We start from the raw sequence: 24,232 nt of genomic DNA, 5'->3' as shown, positions 1-24,232 counted from the left end.
GAAAAAATTGTGATTTTGACTATGTTTTGATCTTTAATAATGCGTGTTTATGTTATATGATGTCAAAATTAATGTTTCAATTTAGAAAAAACGAATATAAAAAATTGTAATATTTTGAAAATCAATTTTCAAAAATACAAAGAAAAAATTCATTTTTTTTAAAGCTGAAACAAACAGGCCCCATAGTAAGGGATCTAAAGAGAATTTTTCATTGGGGATTGTCCAACTAATCCTAAAATAAGCACTAGTAGTGCAGTAGACTATTGGGTTTGTGATTTGTTAGATTTTCAATTTGTGATTTGTTAGATTTTCAATTGTAAGTGAGAAAGTCACACACTCATATCAGTTATGAACAAATAAAATGTTGAATATATAAGAGAAATGTGACCTATACACCTAATACTTTAAAATTTTGGATGGAGGTGTGTCGTCTCTCTCTTGTGGTCTATAACATTGGTCCATAAAACTAAATCAGAAAACTAATATACTAACCAATAAAAACCAATTGAATTGCTAATTAAATTAACACCATATCCGACAAACTAAAATGCGTGTTGAATAAATTTTGTCTTTGTACGATGTTTGGTAGACAAAATGTTATTTTGGTAATTTATACAACTTGTGCAGATGACAAAAATTTATCTCGTGATTCAATGGGGGACAAAAATTTAGGTTTTTGTCCAGTCCCTTGACCTCTAGTTTGTCCTGTCCCATGAACATTTTTGGTATCAAATACAGTACAATTGAAGTGGTCCTGTCCAGTCCCTTACTTTTTAGTGAATCAAACGCACCTATAAATTCCAAATTTGGTTCATTCTAAAAAAACGAGCAGAGTATTTTGATAAATCTGCATATCACACGAGAAAATATGGGTGGCACGAAAAACAATTTATATTTTCATATGGTATTAGCAAAAACAAGTGAAGCCCGGCCCAAATAATCCCAATATTGTGAGTGGATGGATCGAATTCAAATCCAGCCCACAATTCAATATTACCCCACCCTCACCTCTACGGTGTCGCCTGTGTCCTTTCCAGTTTTTCACGGCACCGCAGCAACCGTGGCAAGTTCACATCCTCACACACTCTCTCTTTCTCACACCTACCGAATCAATGGTTTCTTCAACAATAAATCCAAACAACAACAAATAACCGCAAATCAATGGCTTCTTCAACACTAAACCCAAACAACAACAAATAACCGTTTTCACTTCATCACAAAAATCAATGCAATGCACTTCGCAATGGATTTCGCAAAACACATAACCACAAAACCTCCCTTAATCTTCACACGTCCTTTAACCTGGATAACTTCCACTATCCCCCGTTACCAACCCCGCCACTCTCCACCGCCACCGCCACCGCCGCCGCCACTGCCAGATTCAAACAAACCGCAACTAACTTCTCTACCTTCTATCCTTTCTCACAAAGTTCTAGATTCTTCCAAATGCAAAACGATTTTACCTCATTTAACATCTCACGAATTCGAACGCTTATTCTTCATTCATCATTCCACCGTTAACCTCAAAACGACGCTCGATTTCTTCCGTTTTGCTTCAACTCAATACAAGTTTCGTTTCACCGTTCGTTCTAACTGTCTTTTGATTCGTTTGCTTCTTGCTTCGAATCATTTGCCGCGTGCTAGGTTTATGTTGAAACGTTTAATCAACGGCAATGTTTTGACGCCGTTGAAAAACATTGACGGTAGGCTTAGTGAGATTGCTTCGTCGTTTCTTGAACTGAATCGGTTAACGGATCAAAGTTACGGTGAATTGGATTTGTTGCTTTATATTTTGTGTTCACAGTTTCAGCATTTAGGTTTTCATTGGGCTTTTGATATTTTCACATTGTTTACTAGTAATGGTGTTTTTCCGTCGCTTAAAACATGTAATTTTTTGATGAGTTCTTTGGTGAAATCCAATGAACTTCACAAGAGTTATAGAGTTTTTGACGCCGTTTGTCGTGGTGGTATTTCTCTTGATGTTTACACGTATGCAACTGCGATTAACGCGTTTAGTAAGGGTGGAAAGGTTGATGATGCGGTTGGTTTGTTTTTCAAAATGGAGGAGCAAGGTGTTTTGCCTAATGTGGTTACTTACAATAACTTGATTGATGGGTTATGTAAGTGTGGAAGGTTAGAAGAAGCTTTTAGGTTTAAAGATAAGATGGTTGAGAACAAAGTTAACCCTAGTTTAGTTACTTACGGTATTCTTGTTAATGGTTTGATGAAGGCTGGGAAATTTGATGAGGTGAATTCGGTTTTGGTTGAAATGTATAGCAAGGGGTTTTCCCCTAATGAGTTTGTTTTTAATGCACTTATTGATGGATATTGCAGGAAAGGGAATATGAATGATGCATTGAGGATTAGGGATGACCTGAAGTTGAAGGGATTGAAACCTAATGCTGTTACTTTTAATACTCTTTTACAGGGTTTTTGTAGGAGCAATCAAATGGAGCAAGCTGAGCAAGTGTTAGAGTACTTGTTATCGAACGGTTTGTCCGTTAACGAGGATGCTTGTTCTTATGTGATTAACTTGTTATGCAATAGTTCCAGGTTTGATTCGGCCTTGGAAATTGTCAAGGAGTTGTTATTGAGGAACATTAGGGTTAATGATAGCTTGCTAACTTTGTTGGTCTGTGGACTTTGTAAATGTGGAAAACACTCAGAGGCGATTCAGCTTTGGTTTAGACTAGCAGATAAAGGGCTTCCAGCGAATACTGCGACATCGAATGGGCTTCTCGATGGACTTTGTGAAAGGGGGAACATGGAAGAGGTCTTTGCGGTAGGCAAACAAATGGTGGAGAGAGGTTTGATACTCGATGGGATTTCATACAACACACTAATTTTTGGCTGTTGTAAATCAGGTAAAATCGAGGAAGCTTTCAAGCTTAAGGAAGAGATGGTGAAGCAAGGATTCAAACCTGATACTTATACCTACAATTTCCTAATGAAAGGGTTAGCTGATAAGGGTAAACTAGATGATGTTGATAAGGTTTTGCATGAAGCCTTAGAACGTGGCGTGGTTCCAAATATCTATACATATGCATTAATGTTGGAAGGATATTGTAAGGCTGATAGGATTGATAATGCTGTGAGCTTGTTCAACAATTTAGTTCATAAGGAAGTAGAACTTAGTTCTGTTGTTTATAACATACTTATTGCAGCCCATAGTAAAGCTGGGAATTTTATGGAAGCCTTCAAACTCCGTGATGCTATGAAAAGTAGGGACATTCTTCCTACGATTCCCACATATTCTTCTATAATACATGGAATGTGCCGTATTGGCCGTATTGAGGAGGCGAAGGAAATTTTTGAAGAAATGAGAAATGAAGGATTGATGCCAAATGTGTTTTGTTACACTGCTCTAATTGGTGGTTACTGTAAATTAGGTCAGATGGATGAAGTTTATAGTATCTTACAGGAAATGACATCAAAATGTATACAGCCTAATAAAATTACATACACTATTATGATTGATGGTTATTGTAAATTGGGAAATACGAAAGAAGCGACTAAGCTTTTAAATGAAATGATATCAAATGGAATATCACCGGATACTGTTACTTACAATGTATTGCAAAAAGGATATTGCATGGAAAAGGAGCTCGATGAAACTCTTCAATGCAATCAGGTGCCTAATACAGGAGTACCCATAGAAGAAATAACATATGCCACATTGGTTGAGAAGTTGCATCCACACACAGATGCAGCAATTAGTAATCAAGATTAATGAGCACACTACTCAAAACACTTGATACTTAATCAATAACTGAACTCTCGTCGTTGAGACTGCCATTGTTAAGCTTGATTTCAAGCTCATTATTTGAAAGATGAAGGTTCCATGTGGTTACTGGCAACAGCTAAAGCAACATACTCTTGACTTGGCTTCCTAGTTCAACAATGGGCCTTGGATTTTAGAGGTTAGTTTTTCAAAATCAAACTGTTTAGGAATTTTTTTGTTACATTGCATTTGTTATTATTACTATATTATATTTTTTTAGTTTTGATTTGGATTTTGAAAAACAGTTGATAATGGTATTATGGGATGATGGTCGTTTTATGCATTTGTGCCATACTTAGATATGTCATTTGGTGTTTATAAGCAACGGAGAACGAATAGACTAATAACTTTATTTAGGGGTAAAATGTTTCTCCCCCGGTAATATGGGGATTATATATTATATAATATTTTAAAATAGTTGGTTTTAGGAAATCTGTTTAGCTAGGTTTGTCTTGACTCTCAACCGTCCTAGGGTTATAAATGTCTCTTTAGGCGCTCTATGTTATTCATGCTACTGATGCTAAATAATTAAAACAATTAATTCTGTTTTTGTGCCAATTATTCATGCATTTGATTATTTTTCTACCAGTATTATTCCGATTACTTTACATGATTATGCTTTAGTTCGCTGCCAGTTCTGATAGAACAATTTGGATTTTGAACTCCTGTTGTCTGCTGTGTTTTTTTTTTTTTCTTTTTCTTTTACACTGTTCTTTCTCCTTGTGTGTATGTAGTTCTAATTCAGAAACAATTGGACAACAGATCTTGCACAGTAAGTTGTCTAATTAGGATTTTTTTTTTTTTTTTGGATTTTCGTGTGCAGTGAATATTTTCTACTTTGGGACAAATTGTCTTGATTGGATGTAAAGGGGGTTCACACATTCTAAGTGTGCGTCTGTCCCCATCAATTTCTTGTAGGATAGGTTAGATTGTTGTAATGGTCTCTCTGGTTTTTTGTCAATGGTTGGGCAGCCTTACAACATTCTTGATCTCATCCTTGTATAGCTGTGCTTTGTCCTCTCTTTAATAAGATTCTTAGATTTCTTTTACTATGAGAAATATAAAAGATCAACCTAGTGCCATTAGATCACTCACCATAGCAGGGTCTCAGGGAAGGGTTGGAACCATTGGAAATTTATTTTAGGTAGCTTTACCATGTATCTGCAAGCGGCTGATTCGCACGGCAGCTGCTCCATCTGTTACGTCAAACTCCTCTTCAATTTTTGAAAAGAAAAGAACAAAGTCAATTAAAACTCCTCTTCATTTAGTTTTATACTAGAGTAATGTTAGGGTCACACCCTCTAACACACTCTTTCAACACACTCCAATACTAATCAGCCACCTTATTTGGTTTTTTTAAATCCTTTACTGGTTACCTGTTGCACATTGAAAGCAACTATTTTTTTTTTAAGATTTTAACTTTTCATCTACTTTTGAGCTTCAACCTACTTCCACCGTCTCTTTCTCTTCAACTTCAAAGATTCAACAACAAACCTGGAAAACAATTACCATCGGATTCATGTTCCAAGACAAAAAAAATTGTCCCCTTTTTCATCTATTTTACAATAGAAAGTTGCAGTGAACAACAAATTGAATTCTAACATTATGGAAGGGGATTAAACAACACAACTATGTACTAATCTTCAGCACACCCAATTTAAAAACCTGATTTAAAAATCAGAACCCAATTTGAACTTGATTTAAAATTTTAAAATATAATCCGGAAGAAATTCCTGAATCTCATTATAGAAGAAATGGATCCAACAAGGTTTAATAATGGGGATGAAATCCAATGGGTGCAATGTTGTCAAGGTATTGATTTAGTTGCTGGTTGACCATGTGTTTTTATGGCCCTTTTCTAACTGTGGAGCTAAAATTCCAGAAATTAGAAATGCGCTAGATGTGTATGCTCTATCAAATTTGTTGGACTTGATTACTTGTTTTTATGAATTATTGATTTATTGATGTTGCTTATTTGGTGATCAACTCAAGCCATCCCAACCTACACTTGCAGGCATATTTATAATAAGAGTCATATATATTGTCAAGTATCAAATGGATATCTTGTCCATCTTCTTTTCCATTTGTTGTGGCGAGGGCTCATATTTAGATTATTTTCCACACACACACACACACATATCCAATCTGTGAGTTATGTACTTCGGTGTTTTTTGTTGTGTGAGTGAATATATTTATTATATTTTGCTTTGACTTTCAGGAACCTTTGTCATATGGTCTCTGGGTATTGCTTGGACGGAAGATGTCTTGGATATTGGAGATAGCATAACTAAGGGCATTGCTTGGACTGCAGATCTCTTGGATACTGGAGATAGCATAGCATTATGATTTGAAGAGACTGACTGGTATTCTTTACGTAAAATCTCTAAGAAATAAATAACTTTTGTACACAATTTTAAAATCACTTCTTTTAGAAGCTTAACCAAACATACTCTAAATTTCTCGAAAACATTACCATTTACCACACATAACTATTAAGTCTTTCGGATATAGTTTCGCCGCTCAAATGGCATTGTTGTTTTTTGCCCCCCAAATGGTCATTTGTTTGAATGTTCTTCATTTTCCTGTGCAAAACACGGTTTTCTATATCTAGTTCTATAGTAAACATCATTTATTAGATCATATCCAAGCATTGAAGAAAACTACTTTTCAGATATGATATTTTAGCTTAAAGCAGAAGTAAAAAGTTGAATATGTATAATGGTAAATGTGCTCTTGTTCATTACTAGCATTTTGTAACCGTAATTTTAATAGCTTAGTTGTTTTTCCCAACCTCCGTTCCTAACAAACCACCAAAGTTACATAAAGAATATAACGAGTTCAACAAACAGGAATATGTCTCCAGTCTCCACGAAAGGATTGTATGGCACTTCAGGCAAGAGGGGAACTTGATGTAGAAAAAAGCAACAGCAATAATTCAAAGACTATTCAAAGTATATACAAGGTAAATGGACACCTTCTGACTTGAACGTGTACATTTTATTTTTCTTCATTGGGTTTTTTGTGCTATTTTATGCCGTTTTGATGCATTGCAATTATTATAATGTAATATTAATTTTGTCAGGTACGTGCTGGTAGTAAGTGAACTTGGTAGACTTTCAGGAAGCCCTGCATTTAAGGAGAATTTGATTTTTGGGGATTAGCTGTTGCAATTTGGAATTGGTTCTCCGCATAAGCTCTGGATATATATAGTTGTAAGATACAAAATTTATAAATTTAATTTACATGCTGGCCAATGACCTTTGGTTTCCTATCGTCGTTCTCCCGGCTGCACCTTTTTGAAAGCCATTGGAGGAATTTATTTTTATTTATATAAAAAAAAAGACAGAAAGAACTAGTGGAAAGATGAAAGGGAAACCAAACCTACATCTTGATTGTAGATGTGAATCCCTTGAAGTATAGTGTCTTTCCTTATTCCGATACGACTGGGTTTTAAAGAAGTTATATAGATAAATTTATCTGCTTCTTTCTTCTGGGTCATTACCAATGAAGAACGGAGATTTTAATTTGTACTCTGGTACTTATTTGGATCAGACACATTTCTAATACTACCAGGAGCCTTTTATAATTTCTTTACTATTTTAAAGTTTGCATATAAATGCACATATTCTTTAGTCGCATAAAATAGCACTCACATCCTCTGTAGCTTTTTAAAACACTCAATCCTTTATACATACGACATAATCTGGATTATATCACATTACTTATTTTACTGAATATTACGGAGCCTGCTCATGCAGGATATGATCGAGTCTGATCATAGAAAAGATTATCTTCAAGCGAACCGGCCTATCGTGGTAGGCAATTTGCCCTTGCTAGTATTTCTTTGGTTCTGCATATTTGAAAATGAACGATACTATAGCCGTGCTTTCCTTGGCCACTTTCATTGTTCACCATAGTTTGAAAAACAGCAGGAGGCATGTGCCCACTTGACTCTTTATGGGCAAAGCGTACTCAACTAGGCCAGGTTCTACTAGTCTTTGCTCCTTGTCTTATTACCTTTGAGAATTTCTTTCTCCTAAGCCTCTTGCGCCTCTCGCACACTCCTGAAAACTTAAAAATACCTCCTTTCTGTTTTAGAATTCAAGGAAAGTTTTATTTATTTTGAGTTTTAGAACTTGAAGGGAAGAAAACACCATTCAAATCCATTCCTCCCCCCCCACCCCCCCCACACACACACACATTGAAAACCCAAAAATCCCTTACTCGAGTTCTAGAACTTGCGGGGTGTTTTGCTTATTTCAAGTTTTATAACTTGAAATGGAGGAAAAGACAATTGGAATCTATCTTGAACTCGTAGTGGGGGAAACACCATTTTCTCCCACAATTAAGACTAAGAGGAGTGCTAGCAACACACTCTTTAATAAACACACTCTAACACACTCTCTTCTATTGTTAAAGAGTGTGTTGCTAGCATTATTCTTAAGGAGGAGTGCCAGCAACACACTCTTTAATAAACACACTCTAACACACTCTCTTCTATTGATTAAAATTTATATGGGTCCCATAAAAGTTATATGGGTCCACATTTTTTTATGGGACCCATGTGAATTTCAACCAATAAAAGAGAGTGTGTTGGAGTGTGTTTGTTAAAGAGTGTGTTGCTAGCATTATTCTTAAGACTAAATTATAAAAATAAGTATAAAAATAAGGAGAAAGAAACAACCAATAACTCATACAAGAAAATGGTTTCTTTCTTCCAGCAGTGTATTGTTGCAGCTTCAAGACAGGAAATCAGTACATTCTGTATTTTTACATCGGAATGCTACAACATATGTGCAACATTTTCTGCATCATCATCTATTCTCATGCACACTTAAAATGACACAATTCACACTAAAATGTAGTGATGCAAACAGGGCGGAGATTGAGCTGTGATTATTTTGAAATTCTCTTTTTCACTATCTAAAATGATCTCCATTTCTGTCTCCATTCCTTATATCAGAGAGTATTCTTTCTCCATTATCATTCTCGCGGATCGTCGTAGTTTCTACGGGGACCCATCAACATTAAAAATATCAACATATTGTTATTTTTAATAAAATTAGTTGTAAAAAAATAATTAACGTTTAATCATAAATAAATAATAAATAAATAAAAAATGAAGACCTTATTGTGAAACATCATATATAAATAAAATTTATACACTTAGTGTAACTATAAATAGATATAATATATAAAGTAATTAAATATACATTATGTTAATAAATGTTTGGGTATAGACCTAATTATTTTGTTAATTTTTACGAGAATTATATTTTTTATTAATATATTAATAAAGTTGTCCATTCTTTCATAATTTCTACATGACATATATTTATACTCATATTAATACAATGATATAATTTTTTGTGCGATTTCTGCGGGGCCTATCTATTTTACTCATATTAATAAGTTTGCATGTTCTTTTATAACATATGCGGGACTTATATTTATACTCATATATTAATATGAAAATCATTTTTTTTACTACGGAACTTATACTCATATTTAATACGGTGACCTAATTATTTTGATGGTTGTTGTGAGACCTATATTTTCACTAACATATTAATAAGATTGCCTATTTTTTAATAATTTTTACGGGAATATATAATACTCATGTATTTAATACATGGACCTAAATTTTTTGGTGATTTTTACAAGACCTATGTTTTTACTAATATATTAATCAGGTAGCCTATTTTTTCATAAATTCTACATTATCTATATTTATATTCATATATTAATATGTCGACCTAATGTTTTTTGGTGATGGTTTTACCATTGTTCTTTTTTTTAATTTTTCTACCAAATATTATATCCTTTCTATTTTTTTTATCTTTTAATCTACTTCCCAATAAATTACTATTTCATGTTAGCAAGTGAGGAGAGGCAACGCCGCGACTCCCGTGTGAACGCACGGGTGTTCTACTAGTTTGAATTAAATTTATTTATTTTTTTACTAGGATTTGAATTAAATTCTTTATTTTATTTAAAATTGGTATTTACAATGTAGGCAATGAGGATCGAACTTAAGACCTCATGCATACTACTCAACTCCCTCATCACTAGACCAAACCGAGTGGCTTAAAAAAAAATTGGCATTTCTTATAATTGTAACGTGTGTGTGGACTACACATGTATTTATGTACTTGCCTATCTATTTCTAATTTCTATTCTAATACCAAATTCATGATGCCTTGATCAACTCCCTTTATGAATTTCACACTCTTAATACACAAAATTTTCCTTCTTAGACATTGGAATTTGAATTTCACACTATTAATACACAAAATTTTCCTTCTTAGACATTGGAATTGGAAATAGCCGTTAAAACATTTCCTTTTTTTAGACAAACGATTAAAACATTTCCTAAATAAACTTAGTATCTACAATACAAATATACTACAATCCCTTAGCAAATAACTCATAAAATTTTGTGCAAGATTTTCTTCTTCTATACATTTAGAAAATAAAATATTTCTTTAGTGTGAGATTTTGTATTTGGATTTTTTTTCCCTTTATACAAAGGATTCGGAAATCATGATTTATGGTAGGTGTGCAGCTTGCAAGAGTCAAAGAAGAAGGTGTCCTTCAGATTGCATATTCTCTCCTTATTTCCCTCCCAATGATCCTCAAAGATTTGCTTATGTTCACAAAATCTATGGTGGTAGCAATGTTGGAAAAATGCTTCAGGTACTTTCGATGATATATTACTATTTAGTATCTAGTATTTATATTACTATATAATATAATTATAGCATGGAAATAATATCAAAGATGTAAAAAATAAGATTTTTTCTAATGAACATTTTTTTAGCATGTCAAGTGGACACAAAATTTCGATACCGTATAAATATATTCACTTTCAAATGAGTTTAGATTCCGAGAAAAGAGAACGAATTAATGTAAAATTGAAAATTATATTGAATGTTCTTGGAATACGGTGTCTGATGTCAATTCTAATATGTTCGAAAAAAAATTATGTTTGTTTTTTATGAACTAAGGTTGAATTATATTTGAAACGATGTAGTTTATTGTCCGTTTATTTTTATTTATGTGTAATCTTGAATATATATACATTATTATTATTATTTGTTATATGTTATTATAATTTATTTATATAAAAATGTGCATGTTTTAATATTATCTATCTCATTGTGGAATTTTATGTTGCAGCAATTACCTGAATATTTACGAGAACAAGCTGTAAATACTTTGTATTTAGAAGCACAAAGTAGGATTCAAGATCCAGTTTATGGATGTGTTGGGATTGTCTCAAAATTGTATCAACAAATCCATGATACAGAAGCTGAACTGGCCAAAATCCAAACTCAAATTGCTTGTCATAAGCTCCAAAATCAACAATTTGAAGTTGAATCAAATTTCAATGTCTTGTCCACAGTTGATGCTGAATCAAAATTGAACTTCTTGCCAACACAAAGTAATAGCATGGAGCAGATTCAGTGGCCTAATCATGTTCCTAATTTGTTCAATTAAGACTTGTTGTCCAGTAGATGCAAATCTATAGCTTGATGTTATTTTTGGAGGGTTGATATTCAATAATTCATTTTTTTAAGGGATCGAACCCAAGACCTATAGATAGGGTTGAGAATAGGCCAGGCGGCCACAGGCCCGGCCTGTTTATTAAAAATGCTAGGTTCAGGCTTTGAAAAAAGCCTATTTACATAAATAGGTCAGGATCAGACTTTTAAAAAAGCCTACAAAGCCTGATAGGCCGGTCTGTTTATATTTAATAATTATTATTTATGTAATATTATTATTTATATAATAATTTTATTATGGGATACTTAACTTTGTCGTAATCGTATTTGTTATTTTTATTAGCTTTTAATTCTTGTGTTAATCATTTTATTAGCTTTTTCTTAATGTTGTAGAAATTATAAAAATTTAAATGTGAAATAGGCTTTAAGGCCTGTTTAACCTATTTAAAAAAACTATATAGAGTGATTCAAAAAAAAAAAAAAAACTATATAGAGACATTTATGTAACACAGACTTTTAAACAGGCTACAAGGCCAGGCTTTAAAAAGGCTCAGGCCAGGCCAAAAAATTGCATTTGATAGGCCGTAGGCCATGCTTAGGCCTGAAGAAAAATTGTAGGCCAGACTCAGGCCTGTCAATGCCTGGCCTGGTCTATTCCCAACCCTACCTATAGAGTACTACCCAAACCTTTCACCACTAGACCAAACCTAGTGACTTGATATTCAATAATTCAATTGATTTGGATATTTTATTTTTTATACTATATTTGGCAAATATTGATGAATATTTGAATTATTAGTTCAATGATTGGTATTTTAAGTAATAAAAATGTGATGATTATTGTGTTAATTTGTTACTTGTTTTATTCACAATTCAAAATACTAGTATATATCGACACCCGTGCCAGAAATCCGTCGAATTATTTTTTACAAATTTAATAAATAATGTGTTATTTATATATTATTATTATTCTTTATTTTGAAATAATTTTTTATTAGCTAAAATTTTATTAAGACAAAACAAAAAAAAAGGAAAAATATAAATTTAAGGGACGTAAACTGAACCACCGATTTTTTTCCAGTTTGATTTTCAAATTCTGCGGTATACCATTTTTGAACCCAATTTGGGTCGCACATATACCTCGTTCAATTGGTTAGATTGACTGGTTCAGTCTAAATTTTGACTACCTAATATATATATATAAAAGTAGGATCCATATAAAAACCCACATAAATTACAAAAAAAAAAAAGCTCTTGTATTAATATAAGCCTTGTATAAATTTTTTAAAAAATTGCCCCTAATTAATATATGGTAAGAAAGGATACGAAACAAACAAAATCACTTGCGGAAGTTAAAGAATGAGACCACTTGAGTTTTGTAAGTGAATAAATGTTAACCATTGAATTCTACCAAAAAAATAAAAAATGTTAACCATTGAATTAACTCAAAATGAATGAATAAGATTTGGTATCAAAATAAATCAATGCAAAAAAATTATTGATATTCAATTTTGACACTTAATTAGCAACAAAATTTAAGACCAGTTTCATGTTCCTTTGACTAATTTTTCGTCTCTAATTCAACTTTTTATAAAACAGTGTTTTGTGTTGCATTAGGTTTATTTATTATTGTTATTATTATTATTATTATTATTATTATTATTATTATTATTATTATTATTATTATTATTATTATTATTATTATTATTATTATTATTATTATTGTATTGTTTCCCTTTGCAGACAATAGGAAAGGCAGTAGGAGATTGGTATTTTGAGAGAAGGACTTTTCATCAGATAGACTGTCCTTACCCTTGCAACCCTACTTGTCATAACTCATAACCCTGTTTTTTGATTAAAATCAACAACCTACCTGAAATGAAATATAAAGTCATTCAAATACACATATAATAATTTATATAAAATTACACTTATTGGTTAACTAGTTATGAAATCATGAGATTGTGATTCATACTTTGTAAGCTTTCAAAATAAAGGATGTTCCAACTACTATGTTAAATAGGCCACTTCTAACATGAAAGAGTGAGACAAGTGGTGCACTGTACACCACTTGTCAATTAATATCCCGATAACGAAAATAAATTTTATAAAATTCATCGTTGAATTGAAACTTTATAACATATAGATCATTCATATAAATTTTTCAAAAAATTGAACATCATTTGATATATCATTGAAACTCATCAAGATTAACTCAACAAGTCAATTATCACTAATTAAACTATATCAAACCTTTCTTATTAGAGAGGAAGTTATTCACCACCCGTTTTGAATCGAGCTCTTTGATTTGATGATACTAGTAGTATAAGAAAGAGCAGCTAATATATTGAATCTGACGGTGAGAGAGTATTCAATAGTACTCCCTCCGGTCCTTTTTATAAGGAACACTTTGGGAAAAAAATTTAGTCCTTTTTATAAGAAACTTTGACCAATTTTCAAATGGTTTAAATATTCAATTTCACTTATGCCCTTATTTATTATGAGTGAGAATATAAAAATAAGTAAGTTAGTTGAATAAAAAGTAATTAAATAAGGGTATACATGGAATAAATTTAAATTTATAAGAGTATTAAATGAAAATAACTATGTTAAATGTGTTTCCTTGGTATGTGTAATTTTTTCGAAGTGTTTCTTATAAAAAGGACTGGAGGGAGTAATATATTGTCGTCCATCCAAATTGAATATTGACCAAACCTTACACACATGCATGCACACACATTCACCGATTCCTCTGTCTCCTTTTCAATTTCATTTAAGAATTGGTTACAACTTATAAGTCATGAATGTCTACTCGGTTCTAGTTGTTCCTTTGCCCGAAAGTGGCTAATTCTCAAAGCGCGTCAAGACAAGGACAACCCCACATAGGCACATGCATGGGAAAAAGAAGAAACTATATCCTCATTTTTATTTTATTAAGGTTTAATTAGTAAAATGGTCCCTTAAAGATATTTTTCGTTTCACATTGGTCTCTTAAAGAAAAAAAATGTCTGAATAGGTTCTTAAAGTAAAAAAGGTCCGAATAGGTCCCTTAAAGACATATCCGTTAATCAGTTTGGTCCTATTCGGACCTTTTTTAGGGACAAACTATTTAACAAAGATGTCTTTAAGGGACCTATTTGAACATTTTTTTCTTTAATGGACTTATTCAGACTTTTTTTTTTTAAGTGATCAATCTGAAATCAAAAATATCTTTAAGGGACTATTTTACTAATTAAACCTTTTATTAATACACACAATTAAATACTCACAAAATATGTATTAGAGGCTTTGACTAAAATGAAAGAGTGAGATAACCGGGTTTTGGCTAGACATTTGGCTAGAAACGGAGTCATTTGGTTTTGGGAACATTTAAATAGTCACCGTCATATGCGTGCCAGTTGTATTTGAACCCCTTCCATCAAACCAACATCCTCAGCAGCATCATTTTTCTGATTCTCCATGACTTTTAATAATATAAATATAAAAACAGTAATTAATAAGTAATTATTTATATTTTTCATAAAAAAGTTTATTAGTTTTTATTTGATTTTGGGTAATATAATATATTTTTAATTCTATTAAAATAAGTTATGAATAATGATTTAATTGATTTTTATTCAATCATAATTTTTTTCTTATAAAAATAATAATACGAATAAATTAAACTTGATTGAGAATTTATTTTAAGTGCAACTGAAATTTGTTAACCTCTCGCAACAAATATTTTTTCCTTCCATACCACCTAAAGTTTATCATATTAAATTTTTTTTTTTTAGTAAAGTCTCACTAAGACGACACTTGTTAAATTTAAAAAATTGTTTTAAAAAACCAAAATTTAAATTTTTAAGTTGTTGTTGAATACACAACTTTTTAACAAGACCCTTTTTTTATTATTAATAATAGAACATTGTGTTTTCTTAAGTTGGAAGTACTTCACTCGGTTTTGCTCAGCCAGCAGTAGCTAGTGTCGGCAGTTGAATGTTTTTATATAAGCCATACCTCACTTTCACTCACTCATTCTCTTCTTCTTCTTCTTCCATTCAATTTCAAGGTGGTTCAACTAGTGAGCTTCATGTTCATATCCTTTTCTACATTATATATATCTTTGTTTTTGCAACTTTTCATGAAGTTTGATGTTTCTGATTTTTGAGGTTCTAAAATGCAGTTTTTATTAAATACTTTGTGCTCTGTACTCAACTTTTTTGTTGATCTATGAAGTGTTAAAATGTGACCAATATTATTAGGCTTATTTTTGTTGTTTTTAATATGCATATCTATCAAGAATTTTTCTTCCTCTCTATTATAGATGCTATTTTGCTAGTTCATACATAATACAAGGATCTACTCTTTTTTATTTATTAATTTTAGAAATTTTTTATGCATAAATAAAATTGAACTTGTTGATTTATTGATTTTTGAAACAGCAAAAAATAAAATAAAATGATCTTCTGTTTGTAATGATGATGTTTTTTTTTTTGTGGTCCCAAAAGGGCTGAATTAACATTTTTGTGTTTGATATTTCTTGCAGAATTAAGTATACAAAAATGGACCAATTGTTAAGTCTTGTGATATGTACACTGCTATTACTAAAATCAGCTGAAGGTGTTGCTGTGCCAATCACTTATGTTCAAAGTGCAGTTGCAAAAGGAGCTGGTAAGGAAGTACTTCTGTGCTTGATAATGGAAAATATAACTTTATTTTGCTTACTATTTTTTGGTATTAACCCTCTGGTTTCTGAGGAAGGGGGTCCTGGTAATCCAGAGTTCGGCCACGAGGTTAAAAAAGTCTGGTCAATAATTGTTTTCCCACTAGAAATTAAACTCGGGTTCTTCCGAACGATCCGTGCTAGGAGGAGCTTATTAAGCCCAATTTCTTATAGTCTTGTTTATACTTTATAATAATTGTGAAATTGATGTTAGACATTTTGTGCAGTTTGTTTGGATGGGAGTCCACCAGCTTACCACTTTGATAAGGGATTTGAAGGTGGTATTGACAACTGGATTGTTCATTTTGAGGTATGTCAATTTATGCAAACTACCATCATTAATGAGTACTAGTACATGTCTATTTTATTCAATTTATTGTTACTGAATTGGTAAGTTGGTACTCAAAAATCAAAGTTGGTACCACAGTGGAGTAATTTGCCTTTGAAATGAAATTTAGGCTTCTCAGGGATTAATTTGTCAATGATTAGTCTATGCACAATTGCAATTACTGTCAAATTTGTATCTCAGATGACCTTAATTTCATAGACAAATTAGTCTCTAATGAGTTGTCATTGATGTGAAATAAACGTGCAATGTGACATAGGCCGTGAGTCCGCAAATAGTTCAAAACGTCATGCATAGCAATGTTGTGTCTCCTAGTCCTAGGTCCATGAATATTGTTTTTAAGAGAATTGGTTTTGCCATTCAAAAAAGGTTAGCGGCGCAGCTTGTTGCCTGTTGGCCTTTCATTCATGTGTAATTATCCTATAATTATTAATGAAAAAATTGATTATATTATGTGACATGTCGAATTAAAATGCAATATTGAAATCTCTTCTAAGAGATATGCAAACACTCGTCCTCTAGCTAAAGCTTACAAAATTAATGATGTGTTTCAATAGACAGAGCAATACTTTTTTACTGCTACAAGGCATAAAATCAGTGAAACATGGAATCTACTATTAAGATCATATTGAGTAAATATTTATGATATAATAACTTTGGTCATGTAGGTATGTAGCTTATTTTTTTATTTGTACAAATTATGGAATTTTGGTCTTGTATTGATCATGAGTACGATGTTTTTTAGGGAGGAGGATGGTGCAACAATGCCACTACTTGCCTTGACCGAGTTAACACTCGTTTAGGATCATCGAAGAAAATGGACACGACACTTTCCTTTTCGGGATTTTTTAGCAGCGGCAAAAAGTTTAATCCAGGTATTTTTTGTACTTGTCAGTGTACTATACAGATGCTGTTTGAATTAACAATTTAATTTATCTTCTAGTATAAGTTAGATACTGTTTGTGCTAATGAACTCAATCTTTAACAATAGTTGTAATTTGAAAATTCCAGATTTCTACAATTGGAACAGAATCAAGGTTAGGTATTGTGACGGTTCATCATTTACCGGTGATGTTGAAGCTGTCGATCCAGTAAGTTTAAAAATTCAAAAGAATTTGAAAATTTGAAGTATATTAAATAATGTTCTTTCTGCTGATATTTTATAATATGAATTATGAATCAGAAAACCAATTTGCACTACAGAGGAGGAAGGATTTTTGTTGCTGTCATTGAGGATTTACTTGCAAAAGGAATGAAAAATGCTAAAAACGTACGATAGATTGACGTGATTCGACACTTTTTTCTTATTCTTCATGAATGAGTTTTTGGTTTCTAATTCGCCTGCTGAAAATGTAACTACAGGCAATTCTCTCTGGATGTTCAGCTGGAGGATTGACTTCTATTTTACAATGCGATCGCTTTAAAACTTTACTACCTGCAGCAGCTAAAGTTAAATGTGTCTCAGATGCTGGTTATTTTATCAATGTGTAAGTTGTTTTACTTTGCTTTCTAGTTAGTATTAAGAGTACTATGTTGGATGAAATATGACCTGAAAATGTTTTGTAAGGTTGAGTTAGCCTCAATCCAAGTTGATATCAGAACCTATTTAAGATCTGTTGTGCCATTCGCTATCAAACCACTCAGGTCATACTCTAGATGTTTAGTTCTTGCGTGCGGGGGTGTATTGAAAATGTGTCTATAAGTGGGAAGCAGTTTTCATTATTTCTTTTCGATCTCTTCTCTAAAGTAATTTAATGATTCAATGCCTTATTGTTTTTTAACAGAAAGTCCGTCTCTGGATCACAACACATTGAACAATTCTACAGTCAAGTTGTTCAAACTCATGTACTCATTCTTCTATCTCTCATTAATTTAGGGCTCACATTGAAGAATTTGTATTTTATCGCAACTCAAGTTGTTCAAAAAGTTTCTGTTAGAGACTGACTTTGTATTTTCTTGTTAATTTAGGGCTCAGCAAAGAATTTGCCTTCATCTTGCACTTCAAGACTCCCAGCAGGGCTGGTAAGTTTGTGAACTGTAAATCTTCTACTTTCTAACTTTTTTGGTGTTGCTAATACTTTTAACATAATTTTGTAGTGTTTTTTCCCGGAAAACGTGGCCGCACAAATCAGGACTCCAATCTTCTTTGTAAATGCAGCCTATGATTCATGGCAGGTTAGAATTTTCTTTCTCAAGAAACATCAATTTATTTTTGGAATGGTGTTCTTTTGGTATGTATTAGTACTAGTGTTGATTCTGTCACTCTATGTTCTACATGAGGATTTATACAGAACTTGAAGAAATAGACCTAAGATATTAGGTCCTGTTTGGATAAAATGCATAATCAAGAGCTTATAGGATAAATCTTATGCTCTATGTATAAGTTGTTAATTTCTATAGATAAAGATAAAACATGGTCAAACTGGTTTCATATAAGTTATATATAACATGTTTCATAAGTTATCCTTGAGAGCTTATCAAAATTAGCTGAAAACAACTTATGGACATGTTATAAGTTGTTTCCATAAGCTCTGCCAAACATCCTGTCAAGTACTTCTGTCAATAGATAAGCTCAGGTAAGTTGTTCATAAGCCAATTCAAACGCAGCCTAAACTAGAATTCACCAAACTTATTCTACAAAGTATTTATATGTATTTGCTGCTTCGCTAGGGAAGTTTTATTTTCCAAATTCAGCACACAAAAACACTGTAAATGGTTTGTGGCTAAGCCCTATTTTAGACTAGCTTTTAGTTTATGAGAGCTTTTCTTATTAAGTTTATGGTTCTTCAGTTATGAAAAAAAGTTCCTATAAGCTTATAGATATTCACGGAGAAGTTAAATGCGAGAGTTTTTGTTAAAAAAGACGAGATGCAAAGTAAATTTCTGTTATTGTAAGATTATTGATCTCCCACATGCAATTGACATTTGATGTTTTCACTACTTATTGATCTTAACAAGTGCTGATATCTTTGTAATCTTTTCACTGATCCTCAACTTATTTCAGATTAAGAACATTTTGGCACCCGGTGTTGCCGATCCCCATGGCACTTGGAGGAACTGCAAACTTGATATAACCAAATGTTCATCTACTCAATTAAATACAATGCAAGGTGAATTTTTTTTTATCATGACTTCTCACACACTTAAATTTGATGATACCTAAACTCAATTTTTTTTCCAAGCTTCTTTATAACCTTAGAAAAGTTTATAAAATTTGTTCCGCTTCTGTCACTACCTAATGCATATCATGCTATATGAATGTAACCATAAGTGCCAGTGTCGTACAGTTGTCGCCTACTTGGACACTTTTGATCTGACCTATCAGTGCTACAAAATGTGACTTGACCTTAATGCATGCATGAATTGTTTTTCAGGTTTTAGGACAGATTTCTTAAAGGCAATTAGTGGGATTAGTAACTCTCCATCTAAAGGAGCGTTTATAGATGGTTGCTATGCCCACTGCCAAACTGGAATACAGGAAACATGGATGAGAAATGACTCTCCAGTGCTGGCCAAGACAGTAAGTCACTGCATTTCTTTTCCTCCTTTATCGAGAACCTGTACATTTTCACTGCTAGAAAAAGTTCAATTGCCGATGAAAATTAGAGACGGAAAAAATAAAATTCAAAATCCTATCTAGATAAACAACTTAATTAAGTGTTTATCTTATAAATGCTTGTGTACACACTTTCTATAATTCTATAATAAAACAGAACAAAATCAAATCAAATTGTTTTTGTATAAGTTATATGTTTTCTAAAGCTATACTAGAGAGCTTATGAAAATAAGCTAAAAACAGCTTAAAAGCATGTCATAAGTTGTTTCTTTTTTGGTCAAGTAGCCTGGTTGCTAGAATTCCACTCTTAAGGTGAATAATTGAAGTGTTTGGAGTTCGAACTCCGACTCCTGCATATAAAATGTGATATTTCACCAACTCAGCTAAGCTCACAGAGACCATAAGTTGTGTCTATAAGCTCTTCTAAACAATCTCACGAGTGTTAATTCAATAAATAAGTTCAAATAAATCAATACAGACCGTCATTGATCTTCAATTTTGACACTTAGTGACAAATTTTAATACAAATTTCATTTTTTTTTGTCTAATTTTTCGTCGCTAATTCAAGTTTCTTATAGCAATATTTTGTGTTGCATTAGGTTTATTTTTGTCTAATATCTTGTTTCCCTTAATATCCAATTGAAATGATAACTTATGTTGTTAACAATGTGCAGACAATAGCAAAGGCAGTAGGAGATTGGTATTATGAGAGAAGGACTTTTCATGAGATAGATTGTCCTTACCCTTGCAACCCTACTTGTCATAACCGTATTTTTGAGTAAAATCTACAACCTACCTGAAATATAAGGTCATTCAACTACACATACAATTTCTACTAAACCAAATTTATTGGTTATATAACTAGTTATGAAATCATGAGAATATGATTTATACATTGTAAGTTCTCAAAATAAAGGATGTTTCCAACTACTATATTAAAAATATTGTATTCTATACTGTTACAACTTGATGTGTATACTGTGTACTTTACTGAAAAGCTAATAAATTATTGACCTTCAATTTAAATTATTGTAATAGTTCTGTTGGAAAAGGTCGTCATTGTGCCCGATAGTAACTCAAGGTATTAGTCTTTGTAGTTGTGTGTGTGGAATATAATCTGACTTAACAAAAAAGTAATTTCTTACTCCGTATTTGAGTTTTTTTTTTTTTTTTTTTTTTCATGAAGAAAAACAATAGATAGTTGGGAAATGGAAGATTGTTTAAGCAGGTGAGAGTGTTTTTTGTTTTTTAATATCTCACTCATCTAAGAAATTTGGAATTAATAGTAACATCAAACAAAAAACGCTAAATATGCACGAGGATCATTTTTTTTGACGTTTGCATGAGGATCACTTTGGAACAGAAATATAACAAATATTTAAGATGGGACATGCATTATTTGTAAGATATATTAAAGAAAAATGACATCTTGAAAATATCTATTAATTTATTAATTTAGTTTTAATATATTAAGGGTCTGTTTGGTACGCAGGATAGGGAAAAATAATATAAAATTAACCTACCATGTTCAAATAATTTGTTTTACCAATAAGAAAGGATAAACTTAACCTATCATTAATTCTATCCTATCGACTCTTTGTTATTTTAATCGTTATTTTTAGCTGAATAGCAACATGTGACATGCATGCCTCGATTTTTCCCTAATCCCTGATCTACGCTTATATCCCTAATTTTTTTACTGATCAGTGTCATGTTGTGATACCTACAATCAACGAAAGAGCCAATCACGATTATCTTATCATGTCTTTTATCCAATTTCTTATTAGATCATATATCTTATTCTGTGCCCGAGTTTTGTGTGATAAGTTTAAATTCTCTCAAAAACGGTCGCAAAATAATCATTACTATTATTTTGATTTTCTTGTAAAAAATATCATTTTGATTAAATTTTGTTCTCTTCTCCAAAAAAATTTAAAAATATTATGATGGTTACTCCAGAATGTTATCACTCGTTTTCAATTCGGTTTGCCATACCGACATTAGTTCCTCCCTAAATAACTAAAAGATGAGTTATTTGGCAAGTTACATTTTTTCACAAAGGACCACTACAAACAAATGACATGGTAACCAAATATAACACTACTTCTCAACTAAAATTTACATATAGAAACTAAAAAAAATCCCATCTTTTTCATAACCGTGTGGTGAATTCATATTTATCAATATCAAGTATTTCTAATAATTTAAGTATCCTTAAAAAAATTAATGAAGTATGCAAGAAGGCAACGTCCTAGGGTTTAACTTCCTTATAATCTTCCTCCTTCTTTGCTGATCGTTAGTTGATCCAGTGGTGATTGACATTGAACTTTATAGGGAGGATCACAGTTCGATCCCCGTAACTGCGATTAGGAGGAGGCTGAAACCATTTGATGTCAGAACCGACCCCCGAATCAGATTAGACGGTTCAGTGAAGCATATACAGGTGGTAAAAACTAAAGAAAAGAAATAATCTTTCTTTTTATGTTAAGTTAGCTAGGGACGATGTAGTAAGAACTATTAAAAAGCTAAAAGGTCATCTAAAGTGCCATTTTAATGTTTGCCTTAGGTTGGTAAAGAAAAAGAAGTACCAATTGTGTGATTAAGAAAAAATTTGCTTCATGTTGCTAACCCCAAATGTATATATCAAATGAAACTTAAAATGGTTTATATGATTTTAATCTCCATAACTATATGATTTTGACCTATATAAGCTTATTTATTTATTTTTTGGACAAGTAGTTTAGTGGTTAGAAAATCCACCTTAAAGGTGAATAAGTGGAGTTGTCCCGGGTTCGAACCCGGACTCCTGCACCATTTATTTATTTATTTAAAAAATGTGTGCATTCATATTATTTATTCACTTGGTAGTTTTCAAAGTTATCCTTATCCACTTAGTGGTTTTGAAAATTATCACTATGAATAGTGAGCATACCAATATACTGCACTCCATGATCATTCATATGCTCTGAATACCCTGTCAAAACAAATCTATATGCGTCCAACATCATATCATAAGCTATAGATAGTGGCCATTATAGTCACTGCTCTGCAAGCTTCACACAAATTGCAAGAAAGTGGAATCCCAAATGCACCCATCTCATATCACATTCAACTACATCATTACATAAATCACCATGGTTCATATCTAAATTCTAAACATATATATGATGAAATTCCAAGACATATTTTCAGCACACTCATGTCATACAACCCTTCATCATTTTACACACCAAACAAATGTATTTCCTCAACAAATATATCTAAGCGAGTTTAACGCTACATCTTAACTCAAACTTTCAAGATACTAGGTTTATAGTAAATGGACAGCAGAAAGAACAAGAGAGAGAATAATAGAGGATTCAAATCCGTTATGTCATAGCTCAAACGCCAGAAATTAAGGGATAGATATCATTTTGACTTGCACATATATGAAATTTTCACCGCTATTTAACGATGACTAATCTTGAAAAATTTGTGGACACACAATGTTGATCCTCCTCTTCCAACAAAATTTCTCCATTTACAAGAGTCGGATATTGAACTCTATCCTCTTGCTTAAGAGGCTCAATTTCCTTATTGTTCTGGACTGGGCTTAGAGCCCAATATCAAGGAAGATTTCTTGGACCATCGAGCAGAGGACCAATTGAGGAACAACCCATAAAAATGCCTACTAGTAAACAGTCTCAATGTTCGACGCATTATAACGGCCGACCACCATATTTGTTAGAGATATTTCCAAAATATATAAACTTGGAAATAAAACATTGTATTACTGGATATAATGATTAAGGTTGAGAAATATATCAGAACTATTAAATATGACTTAGTGGTTGCGTGTGTAATCCAATGACCTGTAGGTACAGGGTTCGGTTCTTGGGTCTTGCTGTTTTGCGTTTTTATTGTTAATTAATTTGAATTATCATGATTCAAATTTTTAGCAAAAACGGTTGAGGCAGGAGTTGAACAAGGATCAGTTTGTTAAAGGTTACACACACATGCCAATAGACTAGACCAACAGTTACTAATATATTTTGAATTGTAACCGCTAATAACGGTTATTTGGGAGAAGTTATTCTCTTGATCAAATCATGGTTATCTCTCTATAAATAGAGAAAGTTGGAAACAGTAAACATAAGAAAACTGACATAATCAAACCAAATTCTCTCCCACTTACATTTTCTTCTAAATCATCCTTCACTTCATTAATGCATGAGTGAATTGTTGGAATCATATTTTTGTAAAATGTTATCAAAGATATGCTTGTTGTGTTAGTGCAAACCACTACAAGGTGATCAAAGTATCCTGCAGGGTATTCGCCGTACATCCCAATTGCATCCAA

General features: G+C 32.2%; 3 protein-coding genes across 4 annotated transcripts; all 3 read left to right on the top strand.

Moving 5' to 3' along the window:
- The first annotated feature begins 986 nt into the window (after positions 1-986).
- On the top strand, positions 987-7,367 carry LOC123881480 (pentatricopeptide repeat-containing protein At4g19440, chloroplastic). Its single transcript, XM_045930175.1, has 4 exons — positions 987-3,920; positions 6,000-6,144; positions 6,631-6,743; positions 6,864-7,367. The coding sequence occupies exon 1, from the start codon at positions 1,232-1,234 to the stop codon at positions 3,728-3,730; it is 2,499 nt and encodes an 832-aa protein (XP_045786131.1). The 5' UTR covers positions 987-1,231; the 3' UTR covers positions 3,731-3,920; positions 6,000-6,144; positions 6,631-6,743; positions 6,864-7,367.
- A 2,957-nt stretch (positions 7,368-10,324) lies between these two features.
- Positions 10,325-11,323, top strand: LOC123881479 (LOB domain-containing protein 23-like). Its single transcript, XM_045930173.1, has 2 exons — positions 10,325-10,477; positions 10,961-11,323. Exons 1-2 carry the CDS (start codon positions 10,325-10,327, stop codon positions 11,279-11,281), a joined length of 474 nt encoding a protein of 157 aa, XP_045786129.1. The 3' UTR covers positions 11,282-11,323.
- A 3,864-nt stretch (positions 11,324-15,187) lies between these two features.
- LOC123881478 (pectin acetylesterase 8-like) lies at positions 15,188-20,919 on the top strand. Of its 2 annotated transcripts, none has more exons than XM_045930171.1 (13): positions 15,188-15,337; positions 15,815-15,939; positions 16,219-16,301; positions 17,083-17,212; positions 17,349-17,428; positions 17,521-17,607; positions 17,700-17,824; positions 18,122-18,182; positions 18,306-18,359; positions 18,435-18,512; positions 19,342-19,447; positions 19,712-19,857; positions 20,568-20,919. In XM_045930171.1, exons 2-13 carry the CDS (start codon positions 15,831-15,833, stop codon positions 20,673-20,675), a joined length of 1,167 nt encoding a protein of 388 aa, XP_045786127.1. In that variant the 5' UTR covers positions 15,188-15,337; positions 15,815-15,830; the 3' UTR covers positions 20,676-20,919. The 2 variants fall into 2 exon arrangements, with proteins under 2 accessions (XP_045786127.1, XP_045786128.1); XM_045930172.1 differs by having other exon boundaries at positions 15,203-15,349.
- Positions 20,920-24,232: the final 3,313 nt, after the last annotated feature.

This window comes from Trifolium pratense, linkage group LG4 (assembly GCF_020283565.1).
Source record: "Trifolium pratense cultivar HEN17-A07 linkage group LG4, ARS_RC_1.1, whole genome shotgun sequence".
Classification (NCBI taxonomy): domain Eukaryota; kingdom Viridiplantae; phylum Streptophyta; class Magnoliopsida; order Fabales; family Fabaceae; genus Trifolium; species Trifolium pratense.
Note: the sequence above shows the minus strand (reverse complement) of the source record. Positions and strands in the feature narration are given on the sequence as shown.